Source organism: Sminthopsis crassicaudata, chromosome 6, assembly GCF_048593235.1.
Source record: "Sminthopsis crassicaudata isolate SCR6 chromosome 6, ASM4859323v1, whole genome shotgun sequence".
Classification (NCBI taxonomy): Eukaryota; Metazoa; Chordata; class Mammalia; order Dasyuromorphia; family Dasyuridae; genus Sminthopsis; species Sminthopsis crassicaudata.
Genome location: NC_133622.1, coordinates 16,712,788 through 16,732,977, shown reverse-complemented (window position 1 = coordinate 16,732,977; position 20,190 = coordinate 16,712,788). Strand labels below are relative to the sequence as shown.

The following is a 20,190-nucleotide window of genomic DNA, read 5'->3' as shown; positions in this document are numbered from 1 at the left end:
GGGGGAGAAGCGAGCCATTTATTTGAACTTCCAGTAAATGGTCCCCAAGTTTGGCCCTGTCTTCATTAAAAAAGCCATATTTGTGAGAAGCTTTTGGATACCAGAGAAATTAAGGTCTGAAAGAAATGAGGGGGAGAGGAAGAAACCAGGTTGACCCACTGGCTTGCTAAGTGGAGCAGATAATAGGACCAGTCAGTTGCAGGTAGAGGGGTCCCAGATAATGACCAGCCAGAGCACTTAGTGCTCTCCAGAAGGGCATTAGGGGTCATTGGGGTCTTGGGCTTCACAATAAAAATGACAGTTTTGCTTTTGTAAAGATTCTTTTGGCCCCAAATGATGCTGGCCAGCCCTAGGAGGATTAGCCCTTAGGGGCTGTTAATCCTGGCCCAGCCCCTCCCCACGGCCCAGCCCACCTCCTGGAGATGCAGAGCACCCGCCCCTTCTCACGGGCCCCAGGCTCCATGCTGCTGGGCCCCTTCCATCCAGGATCCCTGCTCCCATTATCCACCTTTCTGCCTTTCTGCCTTGTCCATAAGCCACACTTGCCTTCCAAAGACCCAGTTCAACAGTCAGGGAAGATAATCATTCATTCATTTATTTAATCAATAACCACTTTTTTCCGAGCCAGCTGGGCAGAATGCACTGTCCCAGAGGCTGGGGACCTGTAGAGATAACCCAGACATGTTCCTTATCCTCACAAGTTATAATCTAATGGGATGAAAAATATACCCAAACGGGAAATGCTGCCTGGGAACATGAGAGGAAGAGAATGGAAGGAAAGAAGGAAGAAGTACCGGGAGAGCCAAAGTGCCCAGAGTGCTTTGAAACTGGCAGAACATTTCACATCTTCCATCTCATTTCATCCTCACATGAATCTTGTGAGACAAGTGCTACTATTATTCATTTTACAGCTAAGGAAACTGAGGCTGCGAGCACCTGATTGACCGAGCTAGGAAGTGTCCGAGGTCTATTCAGACAAGGGGGATTTGGGAGTCCAGATCTAGCCTTCTAGGGTTCCATCCATGGGCCACCTAGTATACACCCTGTGTGTGCATGGAGGGAGAAGGAGTGATGGACTTTACAGGCGTACCTCATTTTATTGGGCTCTGCAGACATGGTTGAAGTCCATCAGCGCCATTTTTCCAATAGCATGTGGTCATAGAGTGGCATAATTCTCACAAAACTGCAAACTTTTTTATTATTATTATATATGTTATGATGATGTCATGATTGTAATTGTTTGGGGGCCCCACAAATGGAGCCCAAATAAAATGGGGAACTTATTATAGCTTTTTTTTCTTTTTCCTGAGGCTGGGGTTAAGTGACTTGCCCAGGGTCACACAGCTAGGAAGTGTTAAGTGTCTGAGACCAGATTTGAACTCGGGTCCTTCTGAATTCAGGGCTGGTGCGATATCCACTGCGCCCCCTAGCTGCCCCTATAAAATGGGGAACTTAAACGAATGTTGTGTGTGTTCTGACTATTCCACCTCCCTTCAGTTCTTTCTCCCTTTCTCATTCCCTCCCTCTACTTGGGCCTCTCTCTTCCCAGAGACACAACAATAGGGAAATCCAGCCATTTAATAACCTTACCATGGACTTTAATTGTTCAAGGGAAAGAAAGTCAACAGATAGGGAAAACTTTACTGTTGCCTTATTTTAAGAAATTGCCATCCCACCCTTCAGCAAGCACCATCTTGATCAATCAACAGCCATCAGTGTGGAGGCTCCACCAGCAAAAATTATTATGACTTAAGGCCCAATGATGGTTAGCATTTTTAAGCAATAAAATATTTTAAATTATATTTATATTTTTAAACATAATACCATTACCTTTAATTAAGTATACAGTTTTATTTAAACATAATGCAGGGCAGCTAGGTGGCACAGAGGACAGAGCACCAGCCTTGAATTCAGGAGGACCCAAGTTCAAATCTGGTCTCAGACACTTAACACTTCCTAGCTGTGTGACCCTGGGCAAGTCACTTAACCCCAGCCTCAAAAAAAAAAAATAATAATAATAAACAAACATAATGCTATTGCACACTTAATAGGCTGCAGTATGGTGTAAATAGAATTTTTATATGTACTGAGAAACCTCATGTAATTCACTTTATTGCAAATTCATTTTACTGTGATGATCTGAAACCGAACTTGCACTATCTCTGAGGGATGTCTGTATATTCCTCACTTCCCACTTCAGAAATGATGATTCCCAGAAATTCATGAACTAGAGTGCAAGACGGAGCTCTTGGGTCCCCACCATTTGCCAGAAGGTCGGCCCATCTGACACTCCCACGCTATGCATTTGCCCATCCCCTACTGACTTTGTGGAGCTGCCACAGTCCCCAGGATAAGATTCACCTCACTCTCACTTGCTCTGGAGCATCCTGAGCACACAGTCATAAGCACAGATACATTTAATTAATTGTATTTAATGTTGATGATGAAATTCATTTTTAAGCCACCAACAGTGCCCAGGAGTGTAACAGTGTAATGGCAGACAGCAAATGACAAAATGTGACCCAGCACTGGCACAAGCCACTGCTGACTCCCAAAGCTAAGCCAAGGAGGCCCAGGATGGCCAGAACCAGAAGCACTGATGACCAATAGGAAGAGAGGGAATTCTGTCTTAGGCAGGATCCAAGCTATTAACCATTTTTGTATATCCCCAGATCTATACCTCTTTCTTGAACACAGTAGGCCTCTAAAAAATATTCAGGGAATGAATCATAGTGTAATTGTAGGAAGGGACCTTCCATCATCTAGTCTTCCTTTCTAATTCTTTCTAAAACTTTCTTATCCCACATCCTCAGTCATTCAGATCTGATTGTACCATCTGCACTAATGAGAGCGCATTCCACTTCTGGCCATTTCTTGGATTTAATTAGATCATCTTTCTTCTGGAACCTCCATAGAATTTCTAACAAGACCAATTCACCCCCTTTTCCACAGGACATCCCTTCATACATCCAAAGATTTCATTTCCATCTAAGCTTTCCTAGCTCCTTTACTGCAATCCCTCAACCTGCCTGCCCTCTGGGAGAAGCCTTCTCATCTATTTCTATCCCACCCAAGTCCCTGAACTGCTTCACTGCAGCACCAGGATGGACATCCCACTGTGCTCTGATGATAAAAACACTTACCATGAGTCAAACACCCTCCTTCTATGAATGCAGTCCAGCATAAGGAGGCAGGGGGATGTAGCCCTTGGAGGCACTAAGACCTCAGTTCAAATCTTGCTCTCCTAATGATTATGGACAAAGCATTTTCCTCCCAATACCCCCAGGCAACTTTCTAAAACCATAAGTTAAGAGATGAACTGCCAATCTGTATCAGCAGAGGAAAGAAATTTCTATACTGAGTTTGCTACAGCTAGAAAATCAGATTTGTACCAAAAATAAAGAGATTACCTCCATTTTAAAAATAAATCAATGAGACAAACATGTCCTACTAGTGGTTCCTGTTAAGATTAACTTTTTTTTTATAAGGTCTGCTACCACGCCAAGCCTTCCCCATCACACGTTAGTATACTATAGAACAGTATGACTCTTAATGTCTGTAGGAACCACATACATGGGATTTGGATAAAGGAGGTAAGGAGAATCTAATGGTTCCCGTTGGTCATTGTTCAAGGAAGAATAGGAAACCAGAGATATTATAGGGAACATTACATTAGAGTCCTGAATTAAGGCATAAATTGAGTTCAAGCAGCCCAACAATAATCCACATTGAGAGATATAATAAGAAATGTTCACAAGGCCTTAAAGTCCTCAACCCCTGTAGATGTGGCAGAAAGACAGCTCTAACCACAGGCTTGGGGGCAGCAGAAAATGATAAAAATGATACCAGCCAGCATTTCTGCAGTGCTTTAAGATGAACTCCATGTTTTCTTCACAACAGCCTTGTGAGGTAGAGAATCCAAACATAACATTTCTAAATTCAAGGTCACTCCTTTAGGAAGTGTCAAAAGCAACACAAACCTGATTTTTAAACTACAAATTCAGGGCTCTTTCTACTATATTGCATTACCTGGAAATAACAAGGTGCTACCCCTTCCCACAAAGAGAAATACACAAACCTATATATTCTCTTTCTTTCTCTCTCTCTCTCTCTCTCTCTCTCTCTCTCTCTCTCTCTCTCTCTCTCTCTCTCTCTGTCTCCCCCCCCCTCTCTCTCTCTCTCTCTCTCTCTCTCTCTCTCTCTCTCTCTCTCTCTCTCTCTCTTTCTTTTTTCTCTCATTCTCACACACCCATACCCATACCCACACCCACCCTTCCTTATCGAATCCTGAAGAAGGAAATGACTACCAGAAATAAAGCAAACCACAGAAGCAGCAGTAGGTCATATATCCTCCTGAATGAGGTTACCTGACCACTTGATCTCGGTATCCTTCACGTTAGGCATGTCCCATGGATCTGGCTCAGCTGCTGGCTCTTCAATCAATGCAATAGTAGAGTAAGATGGCAGAAGTTCTATCTTGCTTACAGGAGAATGGGCATTATCTGCCAAAATAAAAAAAAAGTAAAAACTCATTTCTCTGGGGAAGGAGTGGAAAATGGCAGCATGGTGCTACTTCAAGATGAATGGGAAAATGGTACTTACTGGTGGAGCTTGCTTTATCTTTTTCAGTGGACTGTTGGATGTTAGTCTCTTCAATGAACTTTTTAGGATCAGAGTGGGAGTTACCCAATTCAGGCCAAGGAGCCATGGTCTATGAATAATGAAATTTTAAAACTTAAAGTGTAAATCAGCTGGATTTTATATCAATAAGGACCCCAGAAAGATGAGGTGTATATATACAATAATAGCATTGACAAAATAAATAACATCAATCAATGGTTCTAAAGTTCATTTAAAAAAAACACAATTTCTTTCTTCTAAGTGTGACATCATGGGGGTCACTTTTTAAACTTCAATCTTGACTTTCCCAACCGCACATCCAACCTCTTCAAGTCATGTCCCTTCTCCTTTGATTCATTCTCTCCCTCTCCTCATTGGCCTACACTATCCAGACCACCTGTCTTAGTCACCAGCTCAACAAATGTCAACTTTCTCTTCAGTAAGAGCTCCTCCTCCACACATTCTCTCCTCAAACTTATCAATTACTTTCTTCTCCTTTAATTCCTAGGTTCATTCCCTCTACCAGACATTGCAATGTTTTCAGTATTCTCCTTCCATGCAATTTCCATACTTTCCTTAAACTGAATCATGTTCATCTATGAAAAGTAAGCTCTCCAGCTTCATTTAAAGACTTCCGGATTATTCACTATCCCAGAGAGAAGGGTACTACTAACTACTTCCATGGGTCAAAAGCTACATCCCGACTAAATCGCAAATTGGGGGGACTCTACATTCATTTGTTCCTCTCTCACTTAAACATGCTCCTGTTTTGGCTCAAGTTCTAAAATCACCAGCTCTTGGGACTTATGTTGTAAGTGTGAAGGAAACATGAATTTTGAGCAACTAAACAATGCAGAGCCTGCTCAGCATAACCCGTGAAATACTATTTGAGATAGGGATAATGAGGATAATGCCATTAATCTCTTGCACAGCTGATGTTAAATCAGTGTTCTCTTTTCTTACTTCCTTGTTAGGACACAAGACCATGGAGATAATCCTGGCATTTCAAATGTTTTGCTATTAACAATTCATGTACCTTTTTCTCTTCTTTCTAAAACCCACACCCCCAGTCATTCAGATCTGCTTGTATATTTGCTCTAATAGGAGCTCATTCCACTTCTGGCCATTTCTTGGATTTAATTAGATCCTCATCTTTGTTCTGGAACCTGCTGGAATGAATGTCTCAGGGAATGGCCTTAACTTGTTGTGCAGTATTTATTCTTCAGATGAATCCAATGAAAGACCCTTTTATTTATATCTGACAATCAAAGGGGTTGCAGCATGAGCTTAGTTTTCCCAGGAGGCATGACCAAGGAACCAGTTCAAGAGAAAAATAAGAGGAGAGAGAGAGACAGGGCGCACAGTGACACAGAAAAAGAAAGAGACAAAGACAAAGTGAGACGAGAAAGAGAGAGAGAGAGAGAGAGAGAGAGAGAGAGAGAGAGAGAGAGAGAGAGAGAGAGAGAGAGAGAGAGAGAGAGGATAGAGAGACACACAGAGAGACAGAGAGAGAAATGGAGGTTCAGCTCAGTGTGTTAATTCTGGGAGACTTCCAGTTGTGCCAGGCGTATAGTAGGTAGATGCTTAATAATTGGTAGCTGACTGTTTTTTTTTACCAGCTAATGTTCTTGTTAGGGACTTGTATCTCAAGTTGTATAGAGAATTTTTTAAAGGATCAAAACAAATCCTGTGGGCTTTGACTCTTCTATAGATTAAAAGTGAAGGTCTGGCTTGTTTTCTTCATAAAGGTATCTTTAGGAACTACTTCAAATAAATGCCATCCTGAAGATTGATTTAATTTTTTAAAAATAGCTCTTTGTAAAATGTTTCACAAATTATTTCTCACTTGATCTCCACAACTGCGAGGTAGGTCCTCTTATGTTACTTTTACAGAAGGGGAAACTGAGGCACAGAGAGTTTATTTGTCACAGTCATACATTTAATGAGTGCCTTAAATGTGGAGTATCCCAGCCACTGATGGGATGATCAACTCATGCGGCCAGAATAAGTGAGTCCCTTCCTAAGGGTATGACTGGCACAGAAAAACTCCTTAATCCTAGAAACAAACCCCAATACAGGGGCAATAAGGATGAGCAAACAACACAAGAGTCTCCCTCATCAGTGGGCTGCTTGGAGAAAGGGAGAGACTCTCCTATAATCTATGATATATCTCCAGTGCCAATTACCTGCAGAGGAGAAGGAATGATGTTGATGAAAAACCCTACAAATCTACATGCCATAGCCTATAGCTTGCTGTCTCCTGCTGTATAATTCCATCTGAATGTCCTGCAGGTATAACTTACACTTTTTCATTCAGATATAAATGACTCAACTCAACAGATCTACAATTGGACTGGGCGTCTCTCCCCATAACCACACAGCCATCTTCAACTTTCCTCCCTCTGTCAGAATTCTCTCTCCCTCCCTACTCTCCCTCAAAACTGAACATAAATGTATTTTACTCCTCCCTTTCCTTCTTGTATAGCTACTCAGTCATGAAGTCCTCTCATCTCATCTCTTAGTGTTCTTCATCACCATCCTTTCCCTTACCCTTCCACTACCGGCCCTCCACAGCCTTTCTAAAATGATACAATAATGTTCTGTCCCCCAGTCTCCCACCTCCTCAGTTCCTATTACCCACTCCTGGTGTGTTATTCATTCAGCAGGAGCCTTGGTGAGAAGTTGTACTTTACATTTTCTCAGCTAGTTGGTTCCCATGGTTCTGGGTTCATTCATTCACTCATTCATTCACTCATTCATTCATCTCACTCCCACAATATTCCATTTTAAAACACAAATGCCAAGGAAGGGGGAATCCCTTTACATTCTCTAAGTTCACTGGCTAGTTGGTAGGTAAACCAGGCTAAGGAAAAAAATAGAACAATCCCATTCAGAACTGTGGCTCTCAACCTATCGGAAGCTAGAAAAGCAGCTTCTCTCCCTTCTTCTCCCTTGGATGCTCAACCTTCTATCCAAACAGGATTATTCACTGAGCCTTCCCTCCTCATCTAGGCTTTCCTCATCAGCTCTTTCCCAAGTTCTATCTCCAGATAATGTCCCCATCACTCTAAGCCCAGCTCAGCTGCTATCTCCTGAACAAGCTTCTCCTGGAAGTAATCTCTCTCATCTGATCTCAGAGCATATTGTGCTCACACCTGCAGTGTGCATATTCTTTATGGAAACCACAACTGTATACATTTCACTTCTACTCAGTAATTACCACAGGATCCTGTCTTATTTAGAGACTATTCTAGACACTGTTTTGATTTCATCCTAGTAAGGGGGATTCTTCCCTCCACGACAATCCATGTCTGTCTAATTCAGTCTAGGATGCTGAGAGGCTAAGTGATTTGTCCAGAGTCACAAACTTAGAGTGAGTCTGAGTCCGGACCGGAATCCAAATGTTCCCGACTCCAAGCCCGGCTCGGTCCCCTTTGCCCACCACACTGCCCTCTGGCCTGGCACAGCATAATCACATATTTGGTGCCTCACAAAAGTTTGTCACATGAAGGCATTACACACAGCCAGCCTGATTACTTCAATCACCCATTTCCCCTCTCAAATAGAGAAGTAATTAATTAGTCAATGCGTTGAGTTGACAATCTAGAGACCTGGTTTCATTTCCAGTGCCCAGGCTTTGGGCATCCATTTCCTTAACCATAAAGTTTGGAGATTAGACTAGAAGGCTCCTTCTACCTCAAAATTCTTCTTGTATAAGACCAGCAATAAATAGCATCAGAATGCTATATGGTAAAACAAAACCAAACCAACCAAACAAACAAACAAAAACCAGGGACCTTCACATCAGTGATCTGTCCAGCTCTGAAGCTACCATCACCTCAGGGAGCAGATCCATACTTCCTATTAAAAACCAACTCAAAATTTAGAATCTTCTTGCTTCTAGAGAAGACTTTCCTAGCCAGGAAAAGACTTCAGTGTACCAATTTTCAGTATTCCCTTTTAGAATAGTAGAATGATGACATCTAACTAGAGCCATCCCCTCAACACCTACCTTGTCCCAACAGGCAATACTAGAATGATGTGACTTCTTAATTGAAATATCAAGTCAAAAAGAAGCACAAGGCAGTAGTTAAGATAAATTGTGACCTAAAGAGATTGTCACTTTCCTAGGGTAATATAATTATGAACTAATGACAACTCAGGGCTCCCAACTCCCAGACCAGACTTTTACTGAGCTAGATTCTTACTCCCACTTAACTGGCTCTTGGGCTATATGATTGGAAGGAGGACACGTGATAATTTCTTTGGACTATTCAAGGCTCTTAAAATAAAAAATAAAGAGATAAGGCCTTCTCTCTCCTCTCTCTCTCTCTCTCTCTCTCTCTCTCTCTCTCTCTCTCTCTCTCTCTCTCTCTCTCTCTCTCTGTCTCTCTCTCTCGCCACACAGAAGAATTGTTTCATAGATCTTTCTCATTTTGCCCATTGAACAAAACAAAGAACTTGGGAGAAAATAGAAGCTGATTTCTTCTAGATAGAAATGCTGAGGGAAATGTCTCAAAAAAAAAAAAATTTTGAAGAATGAACAAACAAATGGCACCTAACCAAGTCATTTGTTAGCCATTGATGATTTAAAGAAAAACAAAACTTTTCTTACCCTTTTCTATCAATAAGTGGGAGATGATCAGTTAGGGAGATGTCACTTTCCTTCCCACTTGGTTATCCATTTAGTGAGAAACAACATTTAACCTACTTCTCCCTTTCCCCCGTGAAAATAAGGTCAGAGTAAGTCTAGCTTTGCGAAAGATTTCATCTTCGTGGCCTTTTTCACTCATGAATTTGGTCAGTGATTTAACTGGGGCAATTGGCAAAAAGAGCAGAAATTCAAGGTCACTCTCTTTTTTTAGGATGCCAAAATGCTTTTCCAGTGTTCAGAAGGAAGAGCCCAGTGGACTTTATTTCAGCAACATTTTAGCTTTTGCTTGAAGTAGTTCCAGAGAAACCCCAGAACACAATGCAGGAATCCCAAGCACTGTTAAGTAGGTTGAGATTTAGGCAGGCTTCAGTACCAATGGGACCTGGCCATTGAATACTCATGAGCCGGAAGAGCAGGTTAAGCTACCTAGCAAACATTTACTTGGGTTTTTTGAGCCACTCCCTTTCACCTTTTCTGGCCTTCTCCGCCCCCAGAGCCAGAGAAGCTCCTGTGGAGGAGAGAGCCAGGTGATAAAGTAGGGCACCTGAAGGGAAGGGAAGGATACTGGCATCCAACCAATCAAAACTCTTTTCCAGATAGACATACAGAAATCCATTCATCCAATCCAACCGAGGATTGCAGAATCCAACCATGTTGGAAGTTCCAGTTACTACATTTAATCTCTGCTTGGCTCAGATAAAACTTGAATGGGAAAGTTAGAATAAACTCCCTATCTAGGAGTTACTGAGCCAATCTCAGGATAACCCAGGCTGCTCAGGGCTGCCATCTAACAGCAAGAATATGAATACAAGGGATGTAGGGATGAGGGAATCTCTTAAACTCCCCAACTGTGTTTCAGGGTAGAATTAGCTTCCTTTCAGGAAAAACTAAGAGTTCAGAGATGGAGCCATGAAGTGTGGCTGTGGTGGGGGAGGTGGTAAATGTTTGGGGTGAGTGTTTGTACAAGTCACTTAGAATGCTTGAAATCCTAGGAAAGAGTTAACAATGTGCAGTGTAGAATTTCCAACCTTTTGAACAATTAAGGCAAACTAGGAACCTTGCTTATAAACTTTTTAGGAAGTGTTTTGTTGTTTTCCAATTGGTCAGTCATTTCCAACTCTGTGACCTTGTGAGATCCCAGAACAAAAAATACTGGCCGTGGGTTTTTTTGGGCAAATATACTGAAATCATTTGCCATTTTCTTCTCCAGGGGATTAAGGCAAAGAGAGCTTAAGAGATGCGCCCAAAGTCACTCATCTGGCAAGTGCCTGAGCCCAGTCTTGAACTCAGATCTTCCTGATACCAGGCTAGGTGCTCTATTCACCGAACCACCTCGTTACTTCCTATTTAGTAGGTGAGTCTTTAATAAATGATGACTGATTGATTGATTGACTAGAAAATTGTCTACACTGTGGAGTGAGATGCTAAATGACCCGGAATGGACTTTTTGGAACAGTCCAAAAGTGTCAGAAGAATAGGGTAAATCTTGCTGGGTATTTTCATTCCTCTTTAATAAATCCTGATTCTTCTGACATGTTCCTCTCCCTTGGGATTTCTCACACTCTTGTCTCCCTTACCTTCCCAAAGCATAGACCTGCCTTCATTCTAAAATGGCCAGTAAGTTGGGCAGGAAGTAATCCTCATCTTGCCTCAGCCCTTTTCTGTCGCTCCATAACGTGCAACTTCTCTCACTAAGCACTGAACAGAGGACAAAGGTGGGAACAATGGAAAGAGCATAACTTCTGGAGACAGGAGCCCCTAATTCTCCTGCTGATCATCTTGGGAGAATCACTTACCACTCCTGGGTCTCAGGCTTGTCAGCTGTAAAATGACAGGATTAGACTTGACCACTGGAGTCCTTTCCAGCTCTAACTCAAAACTGGCTTACAGTTCCAAGAAATAGGTCTGCCAGGAAAGGAGAGGAGCAAGACTAAGTTTCATGACGATTTGAATTCTGACTCTTCTTGTTCTCCTGCTGAAAACTATTCTGGACAATTGTTAAAAGACCTGGGCCCCGGTCCAAGCCTTACTGGCTAGCCACGTGGCCCTAGGCAAGTATCTTCCTTCTGAGTCAGTTTTTATGTTTGTCAAAGAGAAAGAAAAATCTTTACCCTACTTAAGCCATGAGGAAAGGTAGACAGACTCATAATTGTTAACATTTATAGCATTTTACACATATGATCTGATGTAGATTCCTATGGAGCTTTTCTATCATAAAATAGGGAAAGAGCAGGTCTCTTTGGCAAATCAAAGAGTGGGGCTCCCTGATTCTAGCCTGACCAACAGTGAAGGAATCGCTCCCTCTAGGAGAAAGAGCAGCATATGATTGTTCAAACAAAATGAGGCAGACATAGAGAGAATGAATTATGATAACATAGGTATCAGAGAGGACAGATGCAGATGAAATAGAAAAATCACCAAGACTATTCACTGAATCACAAGTACGATAGATTTTTTTTCCTAAGTCTTCCCTCCTAAATTACAGATCAGAGGTCTCTAATTTCATCTGATTTTCCTGATGTTTTTATTTTTTAGTTTGGCAGAAGAAAACCAAGAAGTTTTAGTTTATTTCACCCAGTTTATTTCCAATTTCAGTAATATACAGGGGTTCAGAGAGGCCCTCTCTTCATTAAATTAAATGAATGGAGTATTGTTGGCTTTTTAAAGGCCGGACAGATTCACAGTAACACTACTAAGCACATATTACAATGAAGTAAGAGAGCAAAGGAAAATTCTATTATTTTAGATTTTCAAACAACATGGCAAAACCCACCTTTCTTTGCCCCAAATACTAAGCTTTAAATTAAAAAAAAAAAAAAAAAAAATCCAACGTATTGTTGGTACAGGGAAGGAGATAACAATCTATAGAGCGAAAACAATAGAATGGTGTTCTTGGTCACCTCGACTTCCCTAAAGAAACGTAAGAGAGAAGTGACTTAACAGTGGGGGAGGGGAAGAAGGGTTAGGGTTAGGGTTTCAGACAATGAACAAACACACAGCGAACCCAAGACGCCACCAACCCAAAGGATCGACCTGCCAAAGATCAGCAGCGGAAATGCTTTGGGGTTTTCTCCTTTAAATGGGAGATGAGATGCAAACAGGTAAAGCCACGGCAGAAAGAACCCCGGCTAAGGCACGCCCACACTGAATTCAGAGTCTACACTATCTGGGCCGCGGCTTGTGCGCCAGCTGAGCGAACTTCTCTGGCAGTTTCTCTGAAAGGTCCGCTCTAGACAAAAAGCCCTTCCAGCTCTTGAGTTCATGGGGTCCTTGGATCTTACAGAATTGGCAAAATGTTTTCATCACGGCCGTGTCCCCATTTTACAGAGGAGGAAGCTGAGGCTCGCTCACTCAGTGATGTTATTCAGAATTTATCCCAGAGCTCCACTCCAGCCCTAGTGTTAAGCAAAGAATACCCAGGATCTACAGAGGGAAACCTTTAAAATCACCTGGATTAATATTAGCATTTTACAGATGAGGGAACTGAGGCTGCTCCAGGAGTCCCAGGGTCCCCCAGGTGGGAAGTGGCAGGTCCTCTGCCTCCACCGCCGCCCCTTCCTCCTCCTAACTTCTGCTCCCTCGGGCCAGCCTCGCCATCCACACTGCCTTGAATTTCGGATCGCTTTCTCTGTGGCGTAAATGAGCCTGCTGCTGCTGCCCTCACCTCCTCCTGTTCTCTCACCTCCTCCTGTTCTCTCACCTCCTGTCCTCACCTCCTGCGCTCCCAGAAGCTTCTGCGCTCTGACATCCAGGCGGAACGACCCTCCCCATGGCATGTCCCTCCATAGAACCTGCCCCCCCCCCCCCGCCCGCCCCCCGGCCCCGTCTCTGTCCCGCAGCTGCTGCCCAGGGCCAGCTCCGGGCCCCTCCGCGCTCCCCCTCGGAGCAGCCCCTCCCCCCGGGGGGGAGCGGCAGCCAGCCTCGGAGCCCCCTTTCCCGGCGGGCAACCCTCGGAAATCTCGGGCTGGGGCGCGGGCACGGTCCGGCAGAAACCCGTCCGGGGGCCTGGGAGCCCGGACTTGTTCAGCGTCCAGACCCGGGAGGAGTCAGGAGCCGAAAGTAGAAAGTTTGGGAGCTTCCAGCCCCCCCCCCCCCCCAGCTGCTCGGGATGCCCCGCGGCCCCGGCCCCTTCCCCCCAGCCGGAGCTGCCGGAGCAGGGCGCAGGAGCCAGCGCGGGGGGTGGGGAGGCGGCCCGGCGCGCCCGCCCGCACTCACCTGTGCGCCTCCGTCCCGGACCGAGGACCTGGGAGCAATGACCCGCGGCCCGGCCACGCCGCCCTTATATAGAGGGAGGGGTTGCGCAAAGCTCCGGCCGGGCTGCGGCGCCCACTGAGCTTCCCGGCCCGCCGCGGCCCGGCCTCCCTGCGGGGCGCGCGGGGACTCGGGCCGCGGGACACCCCCCCGCTGCTCTCGCGCTCTGGGCTCTCGGCCCCCGGGGGCCGTCTCGTGCCGGCCATTCACCCGAGAGAGGCGCCGAGAAGCCGGCCCCGCCACCCCAAGTCCAGAGACTCCGGGCGGGGGCGCCCCGAGGCTGCCTCTGCGCTCCAGAAAGTTTCTTCTCCAGAAGCCGCGGGAAGACGCGGCTCCCGGCGCTCCTTCGCCCTTAATCTCTCGGGGATCGGCGTTAACTTAAAAGCAAAGGCGGGAAGAGTGGGATCCCAAAGGCAAGCTGAGGAGAAATCCCGGCACAAAGCCTTTCCAAACAAACGTGTTTACCCCCGGCCCCGCGCCGATGCTCACCCAGGTGGGAGCCCCACACTCGGAGTCCCCGCAGGTGGTTGTGGAGCTTCCAGACCATTGCCAGGCCAGGAATAGACCCGGAGTATTGGGTGGATGGACAGGTAGATTGATAGACAAATAGATGATAGATAGATAGATAGATAGATAGATAGATAGATAGATAGATAGATAGATAGATAGATAGATAGATAGATAGAGAAAGAAAGGTAAGTAGATGGATGATAGAGATAAACAACAGACAGACAGGTAGATAGATAGATGGATGGATGGACAGAAGGACAGACAGGTGGATAGAGGGAGAGAGACAGGTAAATAGATAAGTATCTAAAGAGATAGACAGATAGATAGAGGAAGAGTGAGATAGGTAAATAGGTAATAGATCGATAGACAGACAGACATAGACAGATAGACAGGTAAATAGATAGAGGGAGAGAGAGACAGGTAAATAGGTAAATAGAGATAGGTAGGTAGATAGACAGACAGGCAGATAGAAGGAGAGAGAGACAGGTAAATAGGTAAGTAGATAGAGATAGGTAGGTAGATAGACAGACAGGTAGATATAGATAGATAGATAGATAGATAGATAGATAGATAGATAGATAGATAGATAGATAGAAGGAGAGAGAGGTAAATAGGTAAGTAGATAGAGAGATAGGTAGGTAGGTAGGTCTTGATATAAGATTAAAGAGAGAATCTGAATCCTCTTAGTGTTCAGTTGGAGGATGAACACAGGCTTGGAATTAGGCCTTATCCTTGAAACTTTAACAACAAAGAAAATTTGGTGGTTGTGAGGGGGAGTTAGGTTGAGTTTATGGGCCAATTCGTCAATCAGCAGCCATTCATCACAGCCCTTAGTCTGTTTTAGACTTGGGGAACACAAAAGACAAAAGTAAAAGCCCCTCTCTTAAAGAAGATTACATTCTCATTTAGTATATGAGGTAACACTTTCCTATCAAGTCAAGAATTTATTAAGCACTTATCCGTTGGGTGCTCTGCTAAACCCTGGGGACACAGATCCAAGGCCCCTCCAAAAAAAAAAAAAAAAAAAAAAGAAGATAGCTTTTATTCCAAGGAGCTTCCATTCCAATGGGGGAAAGAACTGAAAAGAGCAGGGGCAAGAAGGGGGTGGATGGGGTGTCGGTGTACGCTGGTTAAGGGTGGACCATTCTGAGAGTGGTCTGGAACCTTGCTGAAGATGGAAGTCCTGAGATGAACTTATCCACAGGAGAAGGGCATCAAAGGTAGAGGGTGAAGGCCAAAGTCAGAGGGACAATGCACAACCATTAATTACACAGAAGGAGCTAGCAGAGGAAAACCTGTCTGCTCACACTTACTGGGTGTGTGACCCTGAGCAAGTCACTTAACCTGTCTGCTTTGGTTTCCTCATCTGTAAAATGGGATGATAATAGCACCCATCACCTAGGGTTGTGGTGAGAATGATAAATCAGATGATGTTCGTAAAGTGCTTAGCACAGTGCCTGGCACACAGGAGGTGTTTAATGGATGCCTGTCCCCTTTCTCAGAACCTCCGCCTCGCCCTGGGCACTAGGACTCCGCAGACCCAAGGGGACCCTTTAGTCCCGGCCTCCCAGAAGCTCCTCCTGGGATTTGCTGCCCGGTGCATGGTTTCCCACTTTCCCGGGAGCACAGAAGCGCACTCAAGGCCGAGGGCGGAAGGTCAAGGCTGGTTTGAATCTTGTCTCCTCTTTCTGAGGTTCAGGGCAGTGACTTGCCCAGAGTCACACAGTGAGGAGAAGGATCAAGATTGAAAAGCTGTCCCACCAGTCCAAGTTCAAGTTCAACCCCCCCCCCCAAGTCTAAGGTAAGCACAGGCTCCAGCCCATTAGAAGAACGCTGCGGTTTATTTTGCTTTTTGCCCGGGACCCTTTCTCCTCACACAACATGCAGACGGGAGCCCAGGGCGCAAGAGGAGCGCGCCCATCCCAAGAAGAGCGCGCCCATCCCGTGCTTCTCTTGCACCTTCTAGCTCCAGCCCAAGGGGACTTGAGCCTCCCAGCTCCCCACCTTTGCACAGGTTGTTTCCCGCCCTGCAAATGGTCTCTCTTCTCCCCCTGACCCACAGAATCAATCCCTAATCCAGCAGGAAGATTTCAGAAAGGCCTGGAGAGACTGACATGAGCTGATGCTGAGTGAAATGAGCAGGAGCAGGAGATCATTATATACTTCAACAATGATACTGTATGATGCTCAATTCTGATGGACGAGGCCATTTTCAACAATGAGATGAACCAAATCAGTTCCAATAGAGCAGTAATGAACTGAACCAGCTACACCCAGTGAAAGAACTCTGGGAGATGACTATGAACCATACATAGAATTCCCAATCCCTCTAATTTTGTCCGCCTGCATTTTGGATTTCCTTCACAGGCTAATTGTACACTGTTTCAAAGTCCGATTCTTTTTGGACAGCAAAACTACTGTTTGGACATGTACACATATATTGTATTTAATTTATACTTTAACATATTGAACATGTATTGGTCAACCTGCCATGGGGGGGGGAGGAGGAGAAAAATTAGAACAGAAGGTTTGGCAATTGTCAATGTTGTAAAATTACCCATGCATATATCTGGTAAATAACTATATGTTTAAAAAAATGAGGTCTTTGAAGGATTTTACAATTTAGAGAGTCTGGATAGGAGGCTATGGCACCAAAAATGATACTTGATCATTTCTGCCTCGGGTGGTCCCCTGCCACTTCTCCAGCTGAGGTCCAAAGCCAGCTGAGGGGCTCCTTTCAGCAAGCACTGACACTCTAGGCCTGACGCCCAGAAACATCAGACTTCCTCATCTCTGCTTTTCCCCTCTGATGTCAAAAGGAAAAGTTTAAAAGAAAAAACAAAAACAAAAAACAAAAAACTTTGTACATGTTCTCCCCTGAAGCTTCTACCCCCAGGCAAATTGCCATTTTTTTAAGGGAAAAAAAAAAAAAAAAAAAAAAAGCTCCAACCATTTCAACACTTGGGAGGGGGGTGAGGGTATGAAATATGTGGCTTTTTGTTTTAGCTTTAAAAAATCTTTAACCATGGGGATTTAGGGTTCTCAGCAAGAGGTCTGAAATCAGATTGTGTGACTCTGCTCAAACTCTTCACTTATTACTTAAAAGAGGAACAAAGTGGATTTAAATGTGGGCTCAGAAGACAGCCAGCAAGTGTGGGGCTTCTTTCCTTCTAGCATCTTTCTGGGCTTGGTTCTGCAAGACTAGGAGGGGACTCCCAGACTCCCTGATAGCTCTGGGAGAACTTAGTTCCTCCTACAGAAATTACTTCTTGGAGCTAAGATACAAGTTACCTAGAAATAATCCAGAAGAGCTGATTCCTTTAGCTGCTAAGTGCATTTTGATGATGGAAGGGTAGCATGAGAGGAGACTTGGAGCTGGCAGGGAACTTAGAAGTCCCAGAATCCCAGGGTTTCAGGACGGGAAGGCACTCCAGAGGCCATCCAGCCCAATCCCTCTCTGCAAGGAAAACCCCAGCCAGCTTTCCTCACTCTGCTTGGACAAAGTCCTCTCTCCTCAGGCAGCCCATTACATTCTGCCAAAGTGTTAGGAAATTCTGGATATCAAGCCTAAATTCATCTCCTGCACTGCCCCCCATTGCTTCTGTGATTGGGTCCTGGGAGAGGGCCCAAGTGTAGGGCACACTTGCTGCCTATGGGACAAGTCACTCAGCTTCTCCCGGGGTCAGTCTCATCTGTAAAATGACCTCCGAGGCCCCTAGGATTGTAAGTTCTTTGTCACTCTCAGGAGCAAAGAGATCTAGCCCAGGATTTACTGGATCCTAGAAGAAGACTTTGGCAGTTTCTGGTACTATACTACCCACAAGGCAGTTCAGAGTCTGGATCTGGCTAATGGAAATAGTAGTTTACTTACAGGTAAGTCATTTCTTGGGAAATTAATTCCAGGAACTTCTGGCCTGGGACAAACTGGAAGGCTAGCTCTAAATGTACCTATGGTACAAAAGCTCAATCTCCCACAAATCTTGAAAACTGGTGAGAATCTACTAGGAGAATGCAGACAATGAAATAAGAAGCATACTTCATATATGAATGGGAGCTTTGAGCAGTCCAGCTTCTTCTGTGATGTCATCGGGACTGGGAAATGACTTGTGTAAGGTCCCACAGACTTTGTGTCCCCTTCACCCTTTGCACCTTTTACAAATCTGGACCTTTTTTATGACTTGTGGCATTCTGGTGAAGCCAAGGGAGCCCTTCAAAGGACAATGTTTTTAAATGAAAAATATAAAATGAATAGAATTCAAAGATATAATCAATTACACTAAAATTCAATTACCAAAATATTTTAAAAGGAAGTTCACAGACCCCAGGATTGGAACTCTGGTTATAGTTACAGCTCAAGAAATGTCTGTGGACTGATTGAACTCTATTCACTGCACTATCCAGCTACCCCTAGAGAATAGAAACATTTTGTTAGCTGATCTTAGGGCTTGATCACCATATCAGTGTCTATTCTCTTGTCCTTCTGAGATCTTTTTTAGCTTTCATTAATTTATTTATCACTTTATTCCCAGACATGATAGGGCATAAATGAGAGGGGACTATCAGAGACTCTGGGAAGAAAAAGAGAATATCCTCCATGGAGGCCATCTGCCTTGACAGGAAGCAGAGTCCTTGGTGAGGGCTTCTGGGACTGCCAGAGACACAGGTCTGATTTCTTTCCCCCGTTTTAAAGTCTCACTCAAATTAAGGAAACATTTAAATAAATTAAATAAACAAATAAAATAAAAATAAATAAAAAGTAAAAAAAAAAATAATAAAGTAAATAAATTCAGAAACAGGGCACTAGACTTTCCCATCCAAGCTTTTCTGGAGACAAGTAGCTGATGCAAAACTCTCCAATGTGGAGCAAAGGAAAACCCAGTAGTGAAAAATGCCAGGTATATCCTAGCTTCCAACAAGAGGGCCATGAGCTAAAAGGGAAAGTCACCTGCAGAGGGGGGCAGCTAGTTGGCAGGTGGATGGAGTTCTGCATTGGAACCAGGAAGAACTGAGTTCAAATTCAGTTACAGATACTATCTGTTTCCTTCTGTCAAGTCCTTTACCTTCCATCTTCCTCCCATATGGTGAGCATCCAGTGAGATAATAATGTAATAATTGTAAAGTCTAGCCCAGGATCAAACAGCTAAGTCATTATCTGAGACAGGATTTGAACTCAGGAAGTCCTGGATCTAAAGCTAGCAATTTATCTATTTCTCAACCTAGCTGTTGTGTACCTAGTGGAAAGGCTAGCATCTAGAAAAAATGGAGTTTTTAAGGTACTCTTCTAGAAAACAATAGAATCAGTGAATCTTGGACAACTAGGTTGTGCAGTGGATAGAGCACCAGCCTTGAATTCAGGAGGACCCGAGTTCAAATCTGATCTCAGACACTTAATACTTCCTAGCTGTGTGACCCTGGGCAAGTCACTTAACTGCAGCCTGGGGGGGGGGGGGGGAGAATCAGTGAATCTAAGCTTTATGGAGAGACTTTGGTTCGGTGTAAAAATGAATTTTCTAAAAATGAATTTTTCTAATTTTCAAAAGAAATGGCCTGCCTTATAAAGTGGTGAGTTTCCTGTTACCACAAGTACTCAAGCAAAGGCTAGATGAGCACCTTTCAAGGCTGTTAAAGAAGAGATTCTTGCATGGACCAGATTACTGATAATAGTTCTCCTAAATCTAAAATTCTATGATTCAAGTAGTAATGTAACCCTGCTTTGTCTGATGCCTCAGTGACTTACAGGGCTCACGGTAGGTTAGCACATAGTAAGTGCTTGACAGATATTAGTTGAATGAATAAAGGAAGGAAGGCTCTAACCATACCTTGGATCTCTTCAGATTAAGCACTGGCCCCAACAAAGAAATGAAAGTGTTCTCACAGGTTTATATATGTTACCTTTAATTGATTTCAATTCAGCAAAGAGTTACTAAACTCCAGCTATGTGCAAAGCCCCACTCTATTAGACACTGGGAAAATAAAAATGAAAGTAAAAAAGGCCTTCCCTAGAGGGAAAAATTCAGAACAGAAGTGAGTACAAGGGTTAATGTTGTAAATAATTATCCATGCATATGTACTGTCAAAAAAAAGTTATAATTATAAAATTTTTTAAAAATTAAAAAAAAAAGGACTTCCCTCAATGAGCTTACATTCTACCGAAA

General features: G+C 44.0%; 1 protein-coding gene across 3 annotated transcripts in view; it reads right to left on the bottom strand.

The window, feature by feature from the left end:
• The window catches only part of LOC141545819 (sodium-dependent phosphate transport protein 2B-like), a 216,384-nt gene that overhangs the window by 16,617 nt on the left and 179,577 nt on the right, over window positions 1-20,190 (bottom strand). Inside the window, exons 1-4 of one of the 3 annotated variants that reach the window (XM_074273102.1) lie at window positions 13,490-13,563; window positions 11,071-11,179; window positions 4,603-4,711; window positions 4,368-4,502 (exon numbers count right to left, since the gene is read on the bottom strand). In XM_074273102.1, the coding sequence (XP_074129203.1) occupies window positions 4,368-4,502; window positions 4,603-4,708 (241 nt within the window). In that variant the 5' untranslated portion in view covers window positions 4,709-4,711; window positions 11,071-11,179; window positions 13,490-13,563. Of the gene's footprint in view, window positions 1-4,367; window positions 4,503-4,602; window positions 4,712-11,070; window positions 11,180-13,489; window positions 13,584-20,190 lie in introns of those variants that run through there. The other 2 variants (XM_074273103.1, XM_074273101.1) reach the window with 2 other exon arrangements.